We start from the raw sequence: 24570 nt of genomic DNA, 5'->3' as shown, positions 1-24570 counted from the left end.
TTTCTTGTACTATATCTTCATTATGTTCATAAAATTCAAAGAGCGAGACAAAATAAACATTTCACTTTTAATATCTGTTTCCTTAATTTTTTATTCAACTACTTTAATCTTACATTTTATGAATGTATTTCCACTATAAAGTGTGAAACATTTTTATGTTTGAAGAATGATTATGTCTAAATTACGAATCTTTATATTTCTATAACAAATCGCATATAATTCAGCAAAATAGAAACTTTAACAAAGTAGAATACAGTTTTAATTTCCTTCTTCAGTAGACGAAAACAGTTATTGTGATAATAAAGTTCTATTCAATTTATTTTTCGAAATATTGCACTGTTCCATATTACGTACAGTTACCCTACACACTGTTAGTGTACTATTAGATAAGGAATATAATGATAATAATGTTGGTAATCCATTTAAGTTAACAAATAACCAATTATACAAGTATTCAGTAGTATTGATATATTACTTGAAATGAATCGGAATACTTGGAAATGGAAAGAACTAGTAAAAAACTGATTATCAGAAAAGGAGAATAGAAACTGTTAGTAATTGAGGTAATAAAAGAAATAAAAAGAGAAGTATAAAACAAACAAACGAAGATATGTAATATCTTTTTATTGAAAACAGTAGAACAATCGATAAGCCTTTTTTCAAGATTTCTGCTTCATTGTTAGAATAGTCTTTCCAGGAAATGAGTATGATACCAACAAATAATTTAAAAATATAGTTTAATACTATCATTTTATCAAAGATTATCGCAACATTACTGTACCTTATCGTGACTGTATCTTATTGTATCTTATCGTGAAAGGAAATTGCATTTGTATGCGATCGGTTTCAGTCAAACTCGCTACTTCGCCGACTACCCTATAACACTAGTCGAATATAAATTTCTCAGTCGGTCAGTTCTTTTCGTTTGGCTTTCCCAGGAATTGTAGGTTTTCGTTTTAGTGAAGCTTATACATGTGTAAATAAATCATAAATATTTATTATACTAACAAGTATAAAAAGCGAAAAACATTACAATCCTCGATGTCTGGCGGGTTTAATTTTAATAATCTGACACGTCAAGCGATGCCGTTTAGGATGCCCGACAGTGAATCCCTTCCGATAGAGGAAGGTCTACCCAGGAATTTGTCAATTGCGCAACACAGAATTCGAATGTCAACAAGACAACTGGAAAATGTTCAGCCTGGAACATCATTCGACATCGATTCAGCGTATGAATATCAATGGACCGACATCGAAGAGATGGTCATGGATTTTGACAGTGAGAATTGCAAGGCGGAAACTTGGGCAAATCACGTAAGAAAATTAATTCGCAAGTATCGCCTCAAAGAGGAGGAGGCTAAGTCCCTGGTGTATCACAAATTAAAAGGGAAGGCTCATAGTTGGTACTATTCGTTGCCCAATTATGAAGACATGACATGCGAGAAAGTATTAAGTGAATTGTGTTTTAGATTTAAGTGCAATCCATCACAATGTTAAAGGAGCAGGGAGGCAACGGAGAGGCACGCTCCACTTTGGTCCTTCTAGGGAACATAGTAGCCAATGTATTAGCCGGAAAGCGACCAAATGATTGCGTGTTCCCCTCTCCGCTTTATCCCTTCCACTATCCTATTCCTCATCAGCGGGCATCGCCCAACAACCTCCGCAACCACTGCGGAACCCCTCGGTAACGCCAGGGAGAGGGTATACCGCGTTCCCCTCAATTTCCTCGATCTGGCCACACTGATAGTAGCGGAGTCTTCGCGTCTCTGAGACTCGGTGAACGTAAAAAGCAGCCAAACCGTGAAAATCCTCGTTTTCCGATGCGAATGTGTTAAGAGATACTAGATTATATATTATATTATATATTAATTACAAAAATAATTGTCGCAGTTTTAATACACACATGTTAAAATATTTTTATGTTATTAAAGCTTAACAGTCGACAGTTTTCTATTAACTCTTTGCGGACGAGACTATCTTGAACTTATAATATTTCTTTTCATAAACATCTGAATTGCACATCGAGGTCTTAAATACTAAAAGAATAAAAACCATGTGTCAGACTCTTGTTAGTTGAGTAATGAAATTATTCATTTGCAATTTTCGATTGTAGCTATCGAAACTCGAAGTCGCCAAAAAATGCCCGATGCGAATGTGAAGATAATGAGCTTTGTTCTTAAGAGTTAGCTCTTAAAAGCGTGAATTTACATGTAGATCCGTAGTATATTATTACCAACCAGATTATGGTCATCGCATTAGCATTTTTTCTCTATTCGAACTTACTGAAGTTGGAAGCGAAGAAGCACCGTTGCTCCGTAGTTTGTATTCACATCGTAACTATGTAAGTACGTTTTCCATAAAAATTTATGTCGCTTGGATAATTTCCTTCTTAACACAGTAGACTTTCATAACCTTTAAACTTTTGTTGTACGGTTGTTTTCACGCGTTCAAACATAAATCCCCACTGTAAAAGTAGCGTTTTTCGTGTAGTTTGTTTTCTACAGCGCCACAAAGTTTCATTGTACGAAAGGAATTTTAACGACTTTTATTTTTGAAATTCTTCGAATTTATCCAATTACCATAGAGAATCTAATTTTGAAATATTATAAATTTTATGTTACCTTACAATAGTAAGACTCTTTCAGAGGCACGAAAAACGAATAAAATGAAAAAAACCGGGGAACTTGAAGCACATAATACGTTCTCTATTTTACAATATATTAACACTAGAATTAGAACGCATTTAAATTGACTATGTAGTTAATGTGACCACCAAATTTTTCGCTTTTCTAATACTCGTTGCCAATGAAAATAAGGAACATAAATAAAGAAAATTTAAACTAATTAGCGCAAATTTCTAACGTTAAAACAGGGACAAAAATTAGAAAATTAATTTTGAGATATTAGTTTTGTAACGATCTGTTGTTTGAAATGAAGAACTTTCCGTTAAAAAGTCGTAAATGGAACAGTGCACAAGAATAAAATAATTCGAAAGTCATTATATTTGCAAAGACGTGAATTCACGTCTTTTTAAATTCAATAACTTCCAGAGAACAAATAATTACAAGACTAATATTTAAAAACAAATTTTCTCATTTTCGTCCTTATTTTAACGTCAGAAATTTGTGGCAATTATTAAGCAGCGTAAAAAGTTCGTTCTGTTTCCTTGTTAGCAATGAATTGAGGTCCGATGTCAATTAGTATTTCACTAGTTCAATGAATAACATTGGCACCAGCAGCAAGTTATGTTTATGTCGTTGGTACCAAATAAACCAAAATAACTATACAAAAAGGTTTTCTGTGTTTAAATTCTGATTAAGGTTCGTTCGAACTATTCCCGGTATCTATATAGCTTAACCAGTTAACTGAGGAATTTAGTTTAAAAAATCTCTCATCGCGCGCGATAAAGTCAAGCAATATAGTATATACTCGTTAAACGCAGTGTAAATGAACCTATAATATATTCTAACGAAAAACTAAAGCAAAACGGAGAAGAGTTACATGTGTATTTAAAAAGATAACTAATTCATCATTGAAAAGATTAGTATCCTTTCGAGTTTTATGATGACATGACACTCGTCAAACGCAGTTTTTTCCATCTTCATTTTTTTCATGTTCCCCCGCAATTAGTATTAAAAAAGCGAAAAATTTGCCTGTTGCGAATGCGTTAATACAAATTCAAATGAATAAGTAGTTATACAAGATTTTTCAGCACGAGGGAAGGTGCAGGGCATATTACCCACAAAATCGACCCAAGGCCACTGACTGACCCTGTTCGACCCGGGAAGGTTGAGAAGGGTTGAAAATCTTTGAGACGCGAATCAGTCGGATGAAGATGATGAGAGTTGACATGGGAGGGGGATAGGGTGGCTGCGATGAAACGACGGGAGGCTGCGAAACAATTCCTATCACAGCTCGTCGAGTCAGCGGTAAAACGTGGGCCGCCCGAGGGGTTTGGAATGAGAACGGGGGGGTGAAGGAGAGTCCTTCAGGACTCCGACAGTCCGCTACCGGCGGCAGCCAGATTTATGATCCCACAATATCCTCCTATGATTGGATCCTCACAACTTTCTTGGCCGGCCTTTTTTCTCGACGCCCCCTCATCCCTGTTTACTTCGAACTCACCCCTTCCAGGACGCTTTCCTCTCTCTCTTCGTCACTCCTCTCTTCACCCTCCTCTCTTCTCTCTTCTCGTTCTTCTTCTTCGCCGCCTCCTTACCATCCACTTCACGTTGAACCTCCTAGAAATGACGTTTCTCTCCTTTATTCCTTTTTGATCCTTGTTCCGCGAGAAACTTCCGAAGCTGCACGTTCGCCGCTGCTGGCCACCCCGTTCTTGCATAACCGCAGTATCATCCCCTCGTTTTTATAATCTTGTATACTCGGACGAAGAATGTGCTGGTAGCAAGTTCGTAAAGTAGATTCGTGGCGATCCACCGCGCTATCGCTGGCCGGAATGGGATTTGGGAAGGATTCTCATTACGTGAATGACTTTTCGAGCGTCTGTGCTTTTAGCTGCACGGGACTATCGATGCGGAGACGAATTGGGAAATTTCGTTGATTTTGATTGCTTCGTGGTTTGTATCGAGTGAGGTTTTATTTTACCAACATGTGTTATCAATTGCGGTCGATGAAATTATTAATTTGTATAGAATTATTTAGTAGAAATTTGTTACAGTTGTTATTTAGGGAAGGGATGAATGTAATATTTTATTGGACACTTCCGTGTTAGCGTTCAAAGCATGTACATGTTGATTTGTTCTATACAATGTAATGTGTAATTAAATATGTATTGTGTTATTGTATTATGTGGTTTTGTGCTTGAACGAGATTCTGGATAACTATGGCATATTTTAATTTCTCATTTAAGGTTTATTTATTTATACGGGTGTTCATTTTTCAAAATAGTAACCATTGTTAGTAACCGGATATTTATCTGTATTCGATGTGTGTTTACAGAATTTTAAGTTAATGTTGAAGTTAATATGTACTGAAAAATCGTGTAACTTCTTTGTTAAATAATAGTAGATTTATGAGAACTTCGAAATGATGTCTTCTGTGATTTGGATAACGTTAATCAATTTTTAATAATGGTTATTATTGTGTATTCGTGTTCTTCGTAATCAAACTTACGGATAAGTAATTTTTATTATTCGTCATTATTTATGTTTTACTACCTTTATTATGTATTCAATAATATTAATTGCATATGAATTCCTATTGAAAAACCTTATTACGAATAATTACAAAATAAGACAACCCTCATTTTCGTAGTTACTTAAATCTTAAAAGCTATTAAAAGACATTATCACAAAAAAAACTAGTTCTTTCACGTCTTTCGCTGTAAATAACGATAGCATTAATATATTTCTCCATGGCAATAGCTTTCAGGGGTTAATGATATTTTAATATTAATGATTTTAATAAATTATCATATGATTAATGTTCAGTCATGAATGTGTTTGTCGCTCCTTCATATACAGTGCTGGGTTAATTCGATGCATCGATTGTTCGATGATTATATACCGTACGGGGTGGCATCTGTCTGGGTGCGCCGTCTTTTCGAATAGCATTGGCACATGGAGCAGAAAATTAAACAAAAAACCGTCATGATCCCTTTCAGCGAGAGGCAATCAGGAAGGCTTACGGTGACGGCTCCATCTCTCATAACTGGTTGGATCTAAGGACCTGCAGCTGGTCCGCGAGTTCCTTTTCATCGAGGATTTAATATCACCATATAGACACCGAATTCTCTTATTCCATTTCGAACTTCGTCGATTTCCTTCTATAATACGTCACCTTGTTTTTTTACAATATTCCTTTTCCTCTGTCTTTTCGATCGGATCGTATACAAAATTCGTAAGACTTTGTATCCATATATTTTGAATCACTTGAAAACGTCATTTATAAAATATTAGCTTTAGCAACTTTGTATATTATATAAAGTGGATCATTTATGTCGAATACATCAAATTAGTTTCAATGTGAAATTGTTTGTTGCATCGCATGAAGCTTTGTATCTTTGTATACATATACAATAATGGTTGCCAAACTGTAAATCTCTATGAAATTATAAATTGTTATGAATTACTTTATAGAGTGTAGAATAAACTAAAAATTTGTTTGCAGTATTGAAGGTACTTAAATCTAAATTCAATATTCTACTTAAAATGTTTCTTGAACTAATACTTCAAAAATAAAAATATTCGGGATATCAATACATATTGTGTAAAGAATTTAAAAAATACATTAATTAGTGTATAAAGGAACTATAATTTCATGAAAGTGATAAAATTGTCTTTGAAGTTTTGAATTAGGAAATGATATAAATAAGTACATATGGTTTCATTTAAAAAGTAACTGATTTTGAATTTTCAAACAATCTGACTTTGATACAAAAAATTCAATAACCACAAGATTTAGTTCTCAAAATCTTATATATTTTATTTTACTTTCTTTGTTTGTAATTTCGTGTGGTCAGGATAAACAGCGTATCATAAATATAATATTCTGAATTCGAATTGATTCGGTATCCAACGAATCTTCAAAAATTTCTATTTTCCAATCCAAATTATTCCAACTGAGAAAGAATTTTTTAATATAAGTACGATTAAACTGTAAATATAAACTGCAATAGAATTATGAAATGATCAAATCATCAAATCACCAAATTAAAATATGGTTAAACTATAGATATAAATTACAATGAGATCATATAATCATAAAATCAAGATGCGATGAAACTGTATATGTAAATTGTAACGAAACGATGAAATTGATATTTGCGGGATGTTTCATACACCAGCTAAAACCTGAACATCCATTACGTCGATGTGGTTCGTGTACTTACTTCGGTATTTGAATAATGAATACACTTTAACCATGGTTCTCAGACTTAAACCGCAACGAAGAGTAAAGGCAAATCGTAAGGAGGCAGAGGTACGGCGAAAGAAGTTAACAACCTTCGAAACAACGTAAATTAAACAGACGCTATAAAGTCGTGGACGCGTGGTCTAAGGAACTCGATAAACGCGCCGGAAGTTAGATGGTCGACGTTCCAGGCAGATCGGCGTTTCGGTTCGTTGTAATCTCGTTTCTATCTCGACATCGCCGGCAAATTGTTTCGGGAGGTTTGGGAGATAACAGATCGAACTACCTACTTGTCTATATACTGTAGTAACTACGGAAATTTCATGGTAAAGCTTTTACACTGAAGCGTTATTTGTCCGCTCCACGTGCGTAACAAATTCAATAAACACGCCGTTACTAAATTGTCTATGGAAATAGAATTAATCGTGTTTGGGCGGTGCATGTTTGCGCATAGTGGAATTTTTTTTCATTTCAACATGCAAATTCGGTATTATGCAAAACTATGCAAAAATTTGTTTCCGTTGTAAGTGATTTTACCGGGTCCTGAATATGTAATGAATACTGTTAAATGTTATTTTATGCCGATTTCGTACATCCACGAAATGCATGGTCACGTAAATGTTTTTATCGGTTATTTACACTTCCTTATTTTTATGTTGTTTTATTTCGAACTATTTTTTTAATACGACACAATTTTAACGTTACGATAACGCGAATCGTCAAATTTATTTAAATATTTGTTGCGATATTAAATAATCGCATTACAAAAACCCTATGTTAATCTCTTGTCTTATAACAACGTGTCAGACTCGTGGTGAAGATTTTCAACACGATTTATGATATAGATATAGAATATGCCTACAACTTTTCTCTTTATCCAATAAATTATTAAAGACAAAGTAGTAATATCAATCAGAGTCGAGAAAACAATCATAAGGCACTAATGTGAAAAAAATAACGATAACCCGGAAATGATATTAAAAATGATCCTAGAAAGTCTTTTTATAAATAAAGCTGAATAGACATTTTTAAAGCATGTACATGTTTCTTTGCCTTGTTTTGTTACTTTTGATACTATAATAAATTATTAAGATGTTCAATTTAAGTATGGCACCCTGTATATAAATTTTAGCGTAAAATATGTTCAGTCATTTGACGAAAATTCGTCATTTCGAAGACACTCACCAACTAGTCTTCCTCATTTGGATTTTGTAGCAAATAAATGGTTCTTCTTTTTATAATTTACATAAATTAACATAAAACTTTCACTCAACAAAAGTATTTGTATAGGATCAGTAGTCGAAATAACTGATCACATGGAAGTTATGTTGTTTGGTGGTAAATCTCGAAAAATATTATAACTCAAACGGAGAAATATTGTCAATAAACAATTCAAATACAATATGATACAATCCGTAAGAAATATGATACATTTAATCGAACGAACTGTTCGCGGGAACAATTTAAGTGTACCTCACGACGCAGAGATGCAAATAATACAACTCTGATTATCGCTTAGTCTGGTGACTAACATTTACGCAAACTCGATAAGCAAGATGAAGAATCTGAATCACAACAAACACAGGATTATCTATTAGCAGCAACATTTTTCGTTATGTCCTACGATAAAAAATCGTCTAACACGCTTAATTTATGGTTGAGTATCTATTTCCTTCATTCCAGTACGGTTTATCATTGAGTCATAGATCATTGTTTCACACACTAATTAGTGGCGACGCCGCCACTGTCAATTAGGGGATGATCCGTCAGATAAGAAAGTGCATTTAGGAACGCAGCGCGACATCGTTAATCAAAATTGCCTTGTGGCGCGCTCCCATTATACGCGAGGTAGTACGACAGCAGATGTAACTGACACAGAGTAAGGTCTCCTCCCAGATCGCAACGAAATTATATTATATCTTCCATGTTTCCGGCCTGTCATCGCGCGATTATCCTTTCTATCTTCCGTGCGTCGCTTCTCCTTCACCCCTCTCTCTTTTCTCTCGCATGATTCATCTACCCAGCGTGAATTTTCCGATGAAATGCGCGTTACCACCTCAGTATGTTTTAGACAGCCTGTTTTATGCGTCAATTATACTGTTGTTGCATAGCCTGATAGCATCTGATCTTTTCTGATCCCGTTTCGAGCCGCTCAAGTTACAGCATTATATTAAAAACCTGTTTCCCTTTTATTGAAGTTTTTTATTCAATCCATTTTTTTAACTTTCCCGCTACCGCTATTCATGGAAAAAGTTGCCATTCATAACCCAAGCTTCGAACTTTAGATATTTTACGTAATGTGATATATATTTTTATATGTAGAGTATTTACGAAAAATGAAAAAAATAAATTTAAAGAAGTGAAGAAGGTGTAGTCCTCGAGATTTGAATCGGTTCGTACTGATGTATGAATACAAATACACAGATCTGCTTTATAATTTTTCAGAAAAGCATCTTTACAGTTTCGATCGCTATGAAATATTTCCAGATAGATTAGTTTCACTGGTCTAATAGTTTTACTGTTAAAATATGTAATAATCAAACAGTTTTAACTGAATAATAAACTATTTTGTTTTATTAAACTCCGTTTTTCAGCTTCAAAAATTTAGAACAATTTCTTCGCAAGCAGAAATGTCTGTTTTCTTATACAATAGCAACTAATAAGCTTAATGGATTTTCAGTCTTCTTGAAATTGTACTTTTTAGATACAATAATATACTGAAACTCTAATATTGATAATAATCTATCATTTATACTCATAATAATCATAATACTTAATCTTAATAACAAATAATACTAACTAATAACAATACTAACCAATAAATAATCATAATACCAATCCTAACAACACTGAATCTACAAATGCTAATGTAATGGAGATTTACCCAGAAAATTTAAGGATAAAGGAATGTTATATTGCCATTTCAAATAGCGTAGAGTGTAATCCTCAGCGAGTGTAGCTAGTTTTCCTTTCTCAACTACGTTTCCGATAGCATAGAGATACAGGCAAAGAAGTATGTAGTAAACAAGGCTCTTATCGAATTTTTTATTGGGATGTCCTGGTTCTTGAGGGATCCGGAGTGAATTCGAGAAAAACGATGTTACGTATATCGCTGTGACTGGATTTCTCCTTCGTAGCAGTCTACCGTATTCTTAGGCGTAGCGTTGGGAATTCTGGTACAAGACGTGCATAAGGCATATCTGATGTGCGTCGGTGTTATGATATTTTTCATGACGCGTGTCGGAGGAACGGCGTTAGTCGTTCGTGCATTGAAATTCTTGACGGATTTAAGATGGTCTTGAAGATGTTCCAGTTCCTGATCGATGTTTCTTAACCTACTGCGGACGAACATATCATTCTCGATGTCAGACTTTGCTTATGACGTTCAAAGTCGCAGCTCTTAAGATAAAGAAATAATATTTTCACATTAATCCTTTTTACCATTTGAGGATGAATGTCGTCAGATTGGTAACATCATACTACAGAATTTAGAATTGAATTATTAATGAAAAATCCTTATTCGAAAAATAATTTGTTTTTATTTTGATCTACAAAAACTGTTGTTTTATATGATATGGTAGATTTATATGGTAAATCTTCGAATTGAAACTTTTCAAAGAGATAAGACAATGAATTTTATAATCTGATAATCTTTTATGAAAAAAGTAGTCTCTGACCGTGAAAGAATGTAGTTACAAAATGAATTCTTATTATTTTGATTCTATAACTTAATTCAATGTAAAAAATGACTGAAGAATAAATATTTTCCAAATTTTATCTAATAGTTGATGTCGCGTCGCAACGTGAGATAGTCCCCATCAGCTACAAGTAGATCCAAACCTCGAGCGGCCCTTCAACACCTGGCCGGCAATAAACCCGCGTTCTTGGGCATCTACAAGCCAAGTGTGGAGAAAATTCTAGCCACTTGGCGAACGCTGCTCGAGACACCAAATTTGTGCGGGCCTTGGGTTTTCCCATGTGCAGGCGTTGGGATTTTCCCTTGACATGAAACAGTACCATAGCAGGCAGTTGGGGGCAAGAAAATTGTTCGAAGGGAACAGTCAATCAAAAATGTTGCTCCCAAAAAACAAATCAAAACGGTACCTTCAACGAAACAGCCGAGAAGAAAAATAGTCAGATCAAATCATGACAGTGTTCGAACAACACAAACTGTACGACTTCTAAGTATTAAAGCTTCTGTTAAACATTGAAGCACGCTGATTCACCTGGTGATACCTATCTCTCACCATTCCACCACCAAAGCATTCCATGGCTATTAATTTTACGTTGGAAGTGGGCATACCACGAATGGAACGTTCAATTCGTGATCGCAATCCGTTGCCCACGCCGTAACAGTTGATTTTCAGCTGAGTGGATCAGGATACACTGAAATTATCTTTAATAGAAACAATTATCTTACAAAACAGTAAACTGAAATGTTAGAATTTTGGTACTTACGTGTTATATAGACTACCTTTCTAGCATTCAAGAAATAAAATATTAATAATGATGGTAACAATACTGACAATACTAATAATAAAAAATTAATATTGTGTTATAATATTAAATGAACACTAACTCTGACCTAACCCAAATGACCAGTGCGATTTTCAGTTATACATAAACGTGGTCGGTATAATACGTAAGTACCAACATTTTTTCTAGTGATTGCTCCCTTAACTCTCGTGTATCTCATAGATTCAACAAAATTTGATTCATTCGATAAATAATCAAGAAAAGTAAAATTTACCCTTTAACCTTTTGTCCTATGATTTGTTTGTCAACTGTGATCAATACAACAACTTTGTTATTAATAATTTATTGAAAAAAGAGAAAAATTCTATGCATATTCTATGTCCACCTTTGCTCTAGAATATAATAATTGATAACAGAAAAATAATGTTTCATTTGAATTCATAAGAATTAAGTAATACTTATGTTTGTTAAATTCTGTTTAAAATCTTCACCACGAGTTTCACGCGTTATTGTAAGACAGAAGGTTAAATATGGGCGTGCGGTCTCACAGATCTCTATATAAAATATTGTAAATTTTGAAACCAACGAAATTTTCGTTATACAGTTGGTACTATTACTATGTATAGATATTTAAGTAGATAAAAACAAACGAATACAACAAATTCATTTATTAATAGCTACAAACCTGAATTTTTATCATTAATCGGTAATTGTCAGACTTCCGTACTTAATCAGTTAACTGTGGAATTTAATTTTAAAGATCTCTTATTGTGCGCGCAATAAAATCAAATAATAAAGTCTCTACTAGTAAAACGTAGGATAAATGCATCTGTAATATATTCCAACGAAAAACTACAGCGAAACGAAGAAGAGTACATGTTTATCTGAAGACAATAAATAATTGATTGTTGAAAAAAGTAGTACCATTTTGCGTTTTAAGATGATGTGTACACTCGTCGAACACAGTTAACTGGTTAAATGTGATATTTACGTCCATGCTTGGAGGTTAAGTCCACACGAAGTATGGTGCCAACCGAAATCAGGTGACATAGCAGTAAAAGAGTAAAAGATTCCTCTACCTTCTCAATTAACAATTAATTCCCAAATGCATCGACAAAGCGTGGATCTTTTTACTATTCGCAGCGAGACTCTCAAATCCCCAAAATTAATACGACACTCGTCGAGCGATTCCTGTGTCCAGTTATTTACTCGCATCCCGTGCGCGTTTCCTTTCATCTCCTTTGATTGTTCACCGATGCAAACCTACAAACTGCTCGGAACACGTACTGTACGGTGTTTTAAACGCTTCTTTAACCATAGAAAACCGATCGGCGTACAAAGCGCGCATTCTCGTTAGTAAGAAGCTGTTTGAATCCGATAATGCTCGCGACCGTACGATTTAGATCTCGCGTTCCATCTGATTCAGATTCGGCCGCAATCTGCGGCTGTGTATCATGATCCGGACTGCGAAGGAATTCACGCCCGGGGCGGTTCGTCCCGGTATGCCGGCGACTAATTACCGATTACCTATTATTATCGGTTGGAGCCGTGGACTAGCCAGGTGTAATCCTCGAAGCGCCGAGGACTGCACCGTTATCGACACGGATCCTTTATCTGTAGAATGGAAATCACTTCTACTTCTGTTTCCATATTTCCCTCCTCAACGTTTTTTCCCAAATTAATTTTATACTGGCTGTTCCATTTTAACCCTATGCGGACGAGCATTTATTAAACTTTTAGAAACTCTTTCTATAGAAATGTTGAAAATCTATCGAGCTTTTAAATATTAGAAAGGAAGAAAATAGTGTATCAATCTATGCTATATACTAGTTCTAATCCTGAACCTAATGCCTCGTTATTTGAATAATTACATTATTTATTTACCGCTTTACAAATTTTCTGCCGGTCTACGTAAAATTACATTTTTCTTATATACGTTACGTTATGTTGTTTTATATATTTTACTGATACGTTGTTTTGCACTGAAGTTTATATAAGTTTATATAAGAAACTTGCATTGTAAACAAATATCAATTCTTCAAAAAAGGCAGTTCTGAAGGTACGAATATTCTTGTGACTCACTGTAACTGTTACATCAACTAAAACTGATATCACAAGTACTTTCTATTTCTGAATTCTGCCCTGATTGCGCGTCGCTGGTAACTCATAATCGTGCGAGCGCTCTGATGTGAACTGGTTCTTGATGGCGCGCCGCTTGTCACTTGTGTTAAACGACGTCGATTCTCTGACAAGATAGACGAACGCACGGCCGCGCGTTTTAAACGCACCGAGTCTTATTCGAACGAGGATTCGCTCAAGTGATTGATTACTCTGAATGACGGAGTGTCTCGAATGCGGCTGAAATTTATCGAGCACAGTCATAAATTTCCGATACCCGCTACAAGGAAAATGGATTTTTCCCGCGGAACTGTATGATCTATTTTAAATAAGCCGGCAAATTGAACGTTCTTATTCGATAATAATGTAATAAATTGTGTAATTAGTTGCGAATTGCTTTGGAATGTAATTAATATGTGAAAAGGAGGAAGGGAGTCTTTTAGGGTTTGATTTATTGCTTACTTAATGCTTTTATTGGTGGGTCTTAAATCTTTATAGGAAAAGAACAGTTTTTTTTAAGACATTATGAAATGGTTGTTAATCCCTTTCTACTTTATCCCTTACGTTATCTATTTTATGAATAAATAAATTCTTATTTGTGGCTCTAATATCGTAGATTAAAATGGATATTATAAATACCTGATTGTACCAGAATTGTTGGCAAAATTTCGAATACATGTTGTTTTCAGCTAAGTTCTTCAATCACGTACGGGGCGAAAAGGTTAAAACGTGGCATTAAAGTTAAGAGGTTAAAAACATCGTCAACCCCCGCAGCGAAATCCGCAAAATTCGCTTGCGTGCGCTGCTCCGAAATCGTCCATAATAATTTTTAATGCGAAATGTTAGAAACGTTTATCTCGCTGCGGGAGCCCGCATTGTACTCGTTCCTTTACTTCCGCGCCGAAATCCTTTCATCCCGTGCAGCCCGGCGAGGATTCATTAGCGAGAGTTGCATCCCACGCGTGCGGTCTATACGTCTGGCCGCAACAGAAAGACTGGGAAATTGCGATTACGAACTACTAAACGCTCGGCGTCCGACCAATCAGGGAACGGTGTGTACGCGAGATCTTGCCAGCCCGTTATGAACTTCACTTTCTGCCACTGCGTGCGTGGGAATGAGAATCCTAGAAATGCAATTATTGTCGATCGCTATAGGGCGCCTTTCAATTCCCTGCCGCGCTAGAATAATGCGTATGCGTGTACCTACGTACCGCCAACTGGATTACCTTCCCACGTGCTGTATATGCAAATATGTACATTCGACCAAGGGCCGAGCTTTTTCCAGTGAAAAACGTTACAGGTGAACCAGCTGTACGTGATAAGCTCGTCGCATTTGTTCTTCTTTTTTCTGTATTTCGAACGTTTGTTGGATTCCTTTTCGTTTGAATTTGATCCTTTTTTTCATAGTAATTTTTGTTTGTTTGAAGCAGTTGGTGAAGTAGATGTATCTAACGTTTACAGTGAACATAGGATAATTGCAACATCGGGGATCTCTTCATAATTGCAACACCGTCATCCCCACCATATCTTCACTAGGTTCCTTTTATTATATTTTATTTATAACATGATCCGACTATTATCGAACTCGACGATTGCAATGTATCTTTTTTTCTATTTGCAGTCCTTTTCTATATCTGACACTTCAATTGCTTATTACACAAGTAATTATGACCGTAATTCTATCTTGCTTAGTGTCATGTTAATCAGAGAGACACGGCAAACATGATGGTGGAAGTTTCATTTATCAAAAGTCAAAAATAAAAATGTTTGATTTCCGCCATCCTACATCTTTATTCTTTGGGATCGTTTCGATTCTATCTCTTCATAATTGCAAACTTCCGGTCCTGATGAATATTGCAATTATCCAAAGTTCACCGTAGTAAGATCCACATGTAATCCTTATAATAATCCTTACAATTGTAATCCTTTATATATTCATTGTAGTATTCAAGCGAATTTATTTTTAAAATTATTTTGGATATTTAACTGTTTTAAGATGACAATAATTGCGATATAGGAAAACTATAATCAATCATTTTGACTGATAGTTCTAATGTTGAGCGAGAAATTGGAAGTGTTCTGTATTGGATCAGTGGCGAGGTAAATTATATTCCATGATTTATTGGTCTCAATGAAGTGGAAGATACTCTATCTGTTCTTACAATGGAATTTTCTTATTCGCGAGCTATTGGTTTTCTTTGAAAGGCTGAAGCATTCCTTTCAATCGGATATTCTCAAATTTTCCAATTATCTTCTTTTGGAGTGGCGGGACAATAATCTATTCAGAACAAGGTCGGTATGCAGCTAATTAAAAGTCCCGTTCAGTGGATGCTACTTTTCAGTAATCGTTGATGTTAAACTTCTCGGAAATGAAAGCAATTTACTCACGTGTAATCACGCAATGGTGTACTGCGTATTTTAGGTGTGTCATACTTTTATTTACGATAGCTTTCATTGTTCTGAATGTTTGATCTCCACTGACAGAGAAAAAATAATTGAACTTTTTAACTGGGTACTTTCCGAACGACTCAAGGAAAATTCAATTAATCTTCGATTGTATTCTATTCCCGATCGAAAACTTAATGCTCTATAGATCTATGTGACTTTGAAGTCACATACTAAAATATTGGCATCTTGTTGATTTATTTCATTTTACATAGCAAAGTGGCAAATAAAATTAATCAATTAATTGACTTGAACTTTTATGCGCTCAGGCGTGAAAATTAAACCTTAGTGTAATTTCAAAATTATAAGATATGTTTGTTTTAATACAATTATTAAAACTGTTGAATATATTGTTAATTTGTATTTACAGGTTAATATTTGTTAATTTTATACCACATACGGTTTTTTTATAGTCAAAAAAAGAAAATTCGGCCTATGAGGTGTTAGACTCACAGTATAAACATTTCTTTTTAATTTTTTACCCATATATGTATGAAGTTTCCATGGGAACAGTCATAAAATGCATTAATTAATATTCTGTATTAATATTTTTATTTTATTTCTTTACTACATCAATATATAAATAGAATAACAGTTATATATTTTTTTAACTCCTCATAAAAATTCATACAATATAGGTTTAGTGGAGTACGATAATTTATCGAATAAACACGAAAACGAAGAGACTGAAAAATGAAACTAAACTCCGCTGACGTGTTAACTCGTCATGTCCAGTTAAAAGGTCCAAATTGACATTTGTTTATAATCCGTGTGAGTATTGATGACAATGACTTGATTTTTATTGCTGAAAAATTTATTCTGCGTCTAACGAACGATAAACATTATGTACATAATATGTAATATACATATATTTATATATTTAAATACAGTTGTAAATGATAAATTAAATTTTACCTATGATAATATCTATTTGTAGATAACATATTTATTTCAGTTTTTAATTATATTAGAAAAAACTTTGTAATGTGTATATGTATATTAAAAATGGTTGACCGACATATTCCTATCCTAGATACAGAATAAGAACGTGATGTATTAAGGATTTAAGAAATTTATATGATAATGTAAGTTTTCATTCATAAATTTAAAATTAACACTTTTGGCAATTAAAATTAGTAACTAAATATACTTTTATCATGTTTCAGGTGAGTCTTCACGTATCTTTAACATAAGGTTTCTACCAAAAATGGGTGAGTAATAAGAAAATATACTTACAAATCTGTAAATATTTTGTTAAATATGCATCTCGACTTGAATTTTTTATTATTTTCTTAAATTTTCAATTGTTTGCCATTTCATTGATTTGAGAAAACAACATTAATAACATCTTTCAAATTCTTATGTAATTACCATAAACGAATTTTAATTTAAGAAGCTGTACATAGTATGTATGAAATAATAACATACAATAATCGAAACAATGTTTATCGTCAAAGTAATCATTTGAAAAATTTGTGTTTTATTCAAATTTGATCAATATTGTAATTTCGTATTACAGAGAATTTATAAACCAGAACTTAATGCAGCATTCGTATGAAACATATTGATTTACTGATTACTTTATAAAACATTTTATTAAATTTTTCAATAAATAACTATTAATCTACTTCTGATACATACAACAAAACTCGTTTTTAACAGTACTATAACTGCTGTTATTAACTTTTCTAATTATAATCATTCAGAAATATTGACTCAATTCAGTTTTAAAGGAAATTTTATAAACTTGTTTATACATTTTTAAAACTATTGTTACGATACTATTTAAAATTCTCATTATTCCAATTGTTTCCTATGTAATAAGAATTGTCAAATAGAAGTATATACAGTTGAACAAAAAAATAGATGTATTTTGTACTTAAAGTTTGTGCTTATTTTAATGTGTATTTACTTATTTCTATTGGTTCGTTGACATATGAAATATTTATTTTGTATTTTTATTAGACCTATTAAAATCCGTAAAGTAGGTCACTTTTCATGCACAAACATAAGAAATCAATACATGATTGTGACATATTTATGACTTATTTTTTAACGTCAAATTATTCATCAAGCATTTTTATACTTACTATAATTTTTATGGTAAAAAAAAAATTCTATTATGGTGGTACTTTAGTCACTGCTACAATTTACATAATATTCTATACGTATAAGGCAACATTTTATATAAGTTAGTAGGTAATTAGAAAATCAACATCAAATAAACAAAAAACTTTTAAAATAAAAACATTCAATTTCTGAAAATCAACTAGCAGGGAGATATTCTAACTTCATCAATTCACCAAACTCATTATTTAAAAAATGAAAGTATCATATTACATAATTTAATATTTACTTTCAATTAAATTTAAAATGATAAATTACTCTCCTTCAATATAAAATAATTTCTAACATACCGTTCTCACAAAATTTGCTTTATCTACATTGAAACGATGTTCCTCTAATTTAATGGTACAAGACAAACTTTCATTTCCCAAGTAATATGTGCTTCCTCGTAGGATACATACGTCAAACATTTATCTTGACAATAATAAGTGTTCCTTCAGAGTACCTCCATATTGAAGCAATTTCAGATAATATTGGATTGATCACAGACCGGAAGAAAGGAGAAGAAAAGCGATTAGAAAGTTCCTCAACTATTTTATCGGCGCTAGATATCGATACTTGATATCTTAGATACCCAGCAATTTCTGTGTCCTACCATTCTGGAAACTGGTGGTCTGCCGATGGAATTCCTCGTTAGCTGCAGCTCGTATTTACCGGGATAATCTATACTACCAATTTGTTGGCGATATCTGTGGCTGAACCAGTATCTAGTTCAAAGTGAAATTCCGATTCAGTTGCAATTTGTCCCCGTTTCTAATAGTTCATGTCAATATTAAATTCAGATAATAAGTTCCAATTTGGGCGTTAAATCTTGCTATACAGGCTGCTACTCTGTATGCTAAACATGTAACTGTTCGAACGTTAAATCTCATTAATTTACGAAATAACTGAGTATTCTGTAGAATCATTAATACTAGAACTATCAAATGGATCGAGTTGACCCATCCCTGAATTCTTCTGTCCCAATCATTAAATAGATAACAGATACCTTTCTGAAAAATGACTAAAGAAATTGATTCAGTAATACGCAAACTGAATCACAAGTCAATTGAAATATCAATGCTTGTACTCTTAGGGTTCCTACAGAAATATTTGAATAGGTCAATTTTACTGCTTGGTAGTTATAGAATGTGAGATAGAATAAGTAGATAAATAAGTAGAATCGTCTCTGTTATGATAAGACATAATAGTAAAATTGTTATTGACATTAGAAGAATCTATTTTGAAGATAAATACAAAAAAAATTTAGCGAATTTAAATTCAGAGTGAGGTAAGTATTTTTTGAATTATTGATCAAAATAAGAAAGATGATAAAGTTTATAATGACAACAATGCAAACTTAACATGTATCATACTAATGGAAATATTATGAACAATGTTTTAAAATATTCTGAATAATGAAAAAATTCATTTTCTTTGTGTCGGTTCAGGGAGGCTTTTGCACAACGTGGCACTTGCAAGGAATTGTGTACCATGTCGCACGTGGCCTTCTTATTATTAATTAAACCTGTCATACTTTCTTACGTTTCTTGAAATTTAAATTTAATTAAAAATTATCGAGAATTTGAAGCTTCGTTGAGAATGATTGAGAAGTCAAAGTTTAATTTTTAATGAAATTAATTAAGAAGTTTAGACAAGTATGGGAAGTTTAACTTATATAAAATTAAAGAATGTCACACGTAGAACACAGTTTCTTAATAAACACCACGTTGCGTAAAAGTTTTTGTGTACAAATTCTTGTGTTATTTGTGTATAAATAAAAAGAGCTTTTTAACGTTTTTAATTTAATAATGACGCCATTTTTAATTTCTGTTGCTTCTTGATTCTTTGAAATATGTTTTTTACATAAAAGTTACAAGAACGACTGAATAATTGTGCTCAACGAATACGGTTAAAAAAGATATTCCTAGTAAAGAAATTTCCACATCTTATTATTTATCGCCAAACAGTAGCATATTTTTCCTAACAAAATTATTCATAAAATATAAAAACTTGTTATTAAAAATGTAAATTTAAACTTTATACAACAGAAGAATTTATTGATTAGATAGTAACTCTAATATAATATACGTTATTTTTAATGCAATTATTTCAATTTAATTTTTATATTAGAGTAGAATCTTTAACGTAAATATATGAAGTGAAATAATGTAGTAATCATGGCGATAACATTAAAAGATAATGAAAAATACAATATTTTTAATGCCAGGGAAACAGCAGTACGCTTTCATATAAAGAACAATGGTAATATGTTTGATCTTTTCTTTTTATTTTTGTGTTTACATTACCACATAATAAGGTATGTACCTTCATTAATATTCACAAAGTTTTTGGAATTGCGATTGTTATCATTCTTCGAGGAAGGAAGGCACCCTCATACGAAGGGTGTTTTTGGCTACCACAATGAGGAGACTGCAATTCATATTAAAGTTATTAATTACATACCTATTAAAGTTATTATAACGTATACGAATGTATGATACAGAATTTAGTCAAAGTTGTTTAATTTAAGAAATTTACTGTTGAATTATAAAGCATGTTAAAAATTTAATTATTAAAATTTTTGGTGTGCTTTATATTGTTAAGTTCATGAAAACATCATATTAAAAATTAGATTTGGACAAATGAAATTTATTTGTAGTTTTATAATTGGCGCACGCGCGTTTGTGCATATAATTTTCATTTCTCTAATTCTCATAATTTTCATAATTAGATGAAACAGTATATATATAAACGAAAGTCTTTAATTAATTACACGTTTGTATATAATTGAATCCTTTAATGACCATTAGAACGACTTGTACGTTCCACCACGTTATCAGAAATAAACAAGTCACCAAGCGACGATGCAATGCTGGTTTCAATGTATTACTGAGGTACTTAGTGCAACAGCAAAGCTGTGTTAACTCACGAGTCGCTATCCATAAATTGTGAGGAACTTCGTAAAGCTGTTATAGGTTGTTTCACTGGAGGATCTATGTTAAATAACGCTGCACTGATTGCCAGGGAGAATAAACGTACAAGCTAGTTTTTTAATAACAATGTAATCCAATAGAGAAACAATATTCTATGAGAATGCATTTCGAAAATGTAAAATAACGTTTCGTAACAGTGGATTTCTTTAATGATTTTAAATTGGATTTAATAAACCTGAAAATTACTTAGTGTGTATTAATTATAAGGTAATACTTTTTGTTGGGATATTGTTAACAACATACAAAATAAATCATGAGGATAAGAGTTAAACATAAATTATGGTATCGTTTGAATTTATTACCCTATTTACGACTTATCAAGGTATTGAAAAAAACAAATGATACCTAATTAAATTTTTAATATTATTAGAGAATTCATATTTTTAGAATAACTTTCAACAACTGAAATAAACTACACATTCATCTTTTGTATTACAAATTTTATTTGATTAACAATACAGTAGTAGGTTGAAGAATTTTAATTAAAATGTCAATAATCCATCCATGTCTCGCAATCGATCGAACTAACACACCTTCATGTAAAATCAAATTAATTTACCGAAACGACTGCAGTTAGTTTGCCTTCGATTTCAATAATTACCAATTAAAATACAGTCTATTCTTATTTCTGAGATTACAACGAACTTAATCACGTCAGTTTAAGTTTTATTAATAATACCATGTATCAAACAGAAAATATATAGACCACTTACCGTGCAAAAGAAAAAATTCATGAAAAATGCACATTTTCTATGTACTTCTGAGCGAACATACACTTAATTATAAATGAGAGAATGCAGATGAGCGGGTGTTTTAGTGGCGATACCGTACAGAATCACAGCAGACAAAAATTAACCAGTGAGCGAGTATTGTCGCGTGACGATAATCCAACAATACAGTAGAAACTCGATTAAAATACACGGCATTGCTATTTACATACAACACTATGTAGACGCAGAGACAGGAAAAAACTATCCGTGCGTACACATACGTCGCGAATTCCTGATTTTAGTTGACTGTATCAGTCTATTAAATTCGATTTTAATAAAACAAATTGTAATACTAGAAACAGTATTATTAAATCAAACAAAAATTAATATTTTTTTGTTGAACATTTTTGTTTACTAATATGAAAGGAAAACTTTGAATCTGATATAGTTATGATTGAAAGTTTGCATTGACGAATGATATTTATATCTATCGTGACTGTTTTAGAGCCACAAATTTCCATGGAACAAAAGGAATGTTATTAGTGGAATACGTCACTTCTGGATTTCAAAGTTTTAACATATATTTCAACTAAGTTGCTGAAACTCCGTTATTCTTTTCTGACTGTATTATCTATAGTTTCGGAGTTTACTTCAGAATTCCCGCGCTGTACTGAAACTTCTTATAGGTAGTTTCGTATCTAGTAATGTCCACAGAGGTAGATTTCATTTCTATCTTTCCAAAGTTTTATCTCTTTTCACTTTACCTTCTTTCAAATAATTTCAGGTACGTATATTTATGAGTTCCAGGAGGCATAAGTTTTAACGTTAGTTGTCTGTTAATATTTCAGAAAATATTCATTTGAATATGCTGCTTTTCAATTTGGTGACAATATATATTTACAACCACATAGTTTGGGTTCAAAAATATTGTTCCTTCCCCAAAAGCGAAGAGTACTTTGCGCAGAACATTGTAAGTATCGAGTATTGGATTTTATAAATATTAAATTAATAGTGATTAATTAGATTTTTCAACAAGAAGAAAAATATAACGTATCTTACATTGGAAGTACCAACAATTTTATCTTTTAACATCAGTGATGCTAAAGATGAGTTGAATTTTACTTTGGGACACCACTTTTTTTAAATTTGTATTCCATATATCGACAGTACTTGATGAAAAAAGAATAAATTTTATATCCTTTTGTGTAAAATGCTATTTTCATTTTATAAAAACAATATATTTCGTTTGACAAAATATCGCAATCGTGGAGGCTTCCATTAAAATAACTGCTTGTAGCGAATACGTTAAACTGTACACTACAATACTCCCATTGACACGTAAAATATTCTTTCATCAGAATTTTTCAATTATTGATCATCCAGTTACAATCTGGTTTGAATAGATACCGCGTTGCTATCAATTCTTCGCAGCCGAAGCTATGCGATTTTTGCTTGTAACGACATTGATTTTACACGCTTCGATTTCTCTATTGTGCCACGTCCTTATCGGGTAACGTCGAAACAATGCTGGGGAATATTACGGCGAATAGAGGTCAAGCGTGGTTGAAATGATGCGTTCCAGGATTCCCAAGCCCTCACGGAAGAGGCCGGACAAAATCGAACAGACCAACATTCGGCGTTGGTTGTCTCGATAAATCGTGTGTCAAAAGAGGCCGAATCGAGATTCGGATTTCGGCTTAACATTGAAAACTGCGATACAACGTGACTCGGGTAGAGAGAAAGTATGATATATTCGACGTGCCGATTTTTTTCCGATCGACTTTCGTGTTGGTGGAATTCACTCTTTTATATACCCATTCGCAGAAAACGCGCCGTGTACTCATTGATCGACAATATTTCCGCGAGTTCGCGAGAAATAATGGGAATCGCTTCTTTTTTCTTCTCGTTGCTTCCGCGGTCTTCTGAATTGGTTCGAAGAGTTCTCGATGGAGAATCCGCGGAAATTCTGGCACCAGTTGAGCGTATTTAATTAGAACCGGAATGAGAAGGAACGAAAAATGTCATACACGTTTAATCTTGCAAATTATATTTAAAATATGATATTCAATAGAAACAGAATCTATAAAATGATAGATGTTTTGAAAGTTTTTAGGGTAGGATGCATAGGATACTTACATATGGGCCCTTAACTTTGCAAATATTTTCTTATAAGTTACATGAAACATTACACAATCATAATAAATTCATATTTTTCAAGACTAAACGTTCTCTGCAATACTTTGTTACATGGTATAGAAATATTTTTCAATATATTTTTTAATTGTAATCAACTACAAACCTTTAAATATCTCGAAACTGAAGATGTATGACTTATCCCACTTTCAAAGTTAACGGCACATACGTGGATTATGTAATATGAATAAATTTCATTGAAATCTAACAACATACATCGGAGGTAGAATAATTTTATTTGATTAATGATTTTGAAACAGATTGCTTATGGTTTTACTGATAAATATTGGTAATTCATAAAATATCGTGTCAGGCATCAGTTGTATGGAGGTTTATAAACGTTTTATTTGCTGACTAATCAAAGTTGGCTGATGTATATTTAATGAATTATTAACATAACATTGTATCACAAAAGTATTGTTATTCATAATTTACTTTTTCATTTAGAATTTTCAAGCATTATCATCGAAGACATAATACCCTGTGGATATTGTAGTTTTCATAAAAACTGATTATGAGCTATAAGTACGTGCAAGAGAAAAGTTTCTTTATGATAACGTTGCCATAGGTATAAACATAGTGTAATAATATCCATTACCATAAACGTATTACTACAGTTTTTATAACATTATTGCATACAAAATTATCGAAGAGTC

At 32.8% G+C, this 24570-nt stretch overlaps 2 protein-coding genes across 5 annotated transcripts in view; both read left to right on the top strand.

Moving 5' to 3' along the window:
- Positions 1-24570, top strand: part of LOC116431104 (uncharacterized) — a 297657-nt gene that overhangs the window by 38591 nt on the left and 234496 nt on the right. The window lies entirely within an intron of this gene.
- LOC143174192 (uncharacterized) lies at positions 830-5628 on the top strand. Of its 4 annotated transcripts, none has more exons than XR_012997943.1 (2): positions 830-2341; positions 3713-5598. XR_012997943.1 is itself a non-coding variant. In XM_076364423.1 (2 exons), exons 1-2 carry the CDS (start codon positions 1042-1044, stop codon positions 3767-3769), a joined length of 330 nt encoding a protein of 109 aa, XP_076220538.1. In that variant the 5' UTR covers positions 830-1041; the 3' UTR covers positions 3770-5628. The 4 variants fall into 4 exon arrangements, 3 of the variants coding, with proteins under 3 accessions (XP_076220538.1, XP_076220539.1, XP_076220540.1); XM_076364423.1 differs by having other exon boundaries at positions 830-1314; positions 3713-5628; XM_076364424.1 differs by having other exon boundaries at positions 830-1314; positions 2114-5628.

Source organism: Nomia melanderi, chromosome 2 (assembly GCF_051020985.1).
Source record: "Nomia melanderi isolate GNS246 chromosome 2, iyNomMela1, whole genome shotgun sequence".
Lineage (NCBI taxonomy): Eukaryota > Metazoa > Arthropoda > Insecta > Hymenoptera > Halictidae > Nomia > Nomia melanderi.
The sequence above is the reverse complement of the archived record's forward strand: the minus strand, read 5'-3'. Positions and strand labels throughout refer to the sequence as shown.

Excerpts from the sequence above, each read along its gene's own strand:
- LOC143174192 (XM_076364423.1), top strand. The coding sequence starts at position 1,042 with ATGTCTGGCGGGTTTAATTTTAATAATCTGACACGTCAAGCGATGCCG. Across the intron at positions 1,315-3,712 it reads CGGAAACTTGGGCAAATCAC|CACGAGGGAAGGTGCAGGGC; the intron begins GTAAGAAAATTA and ends AAGATTTTTCAG.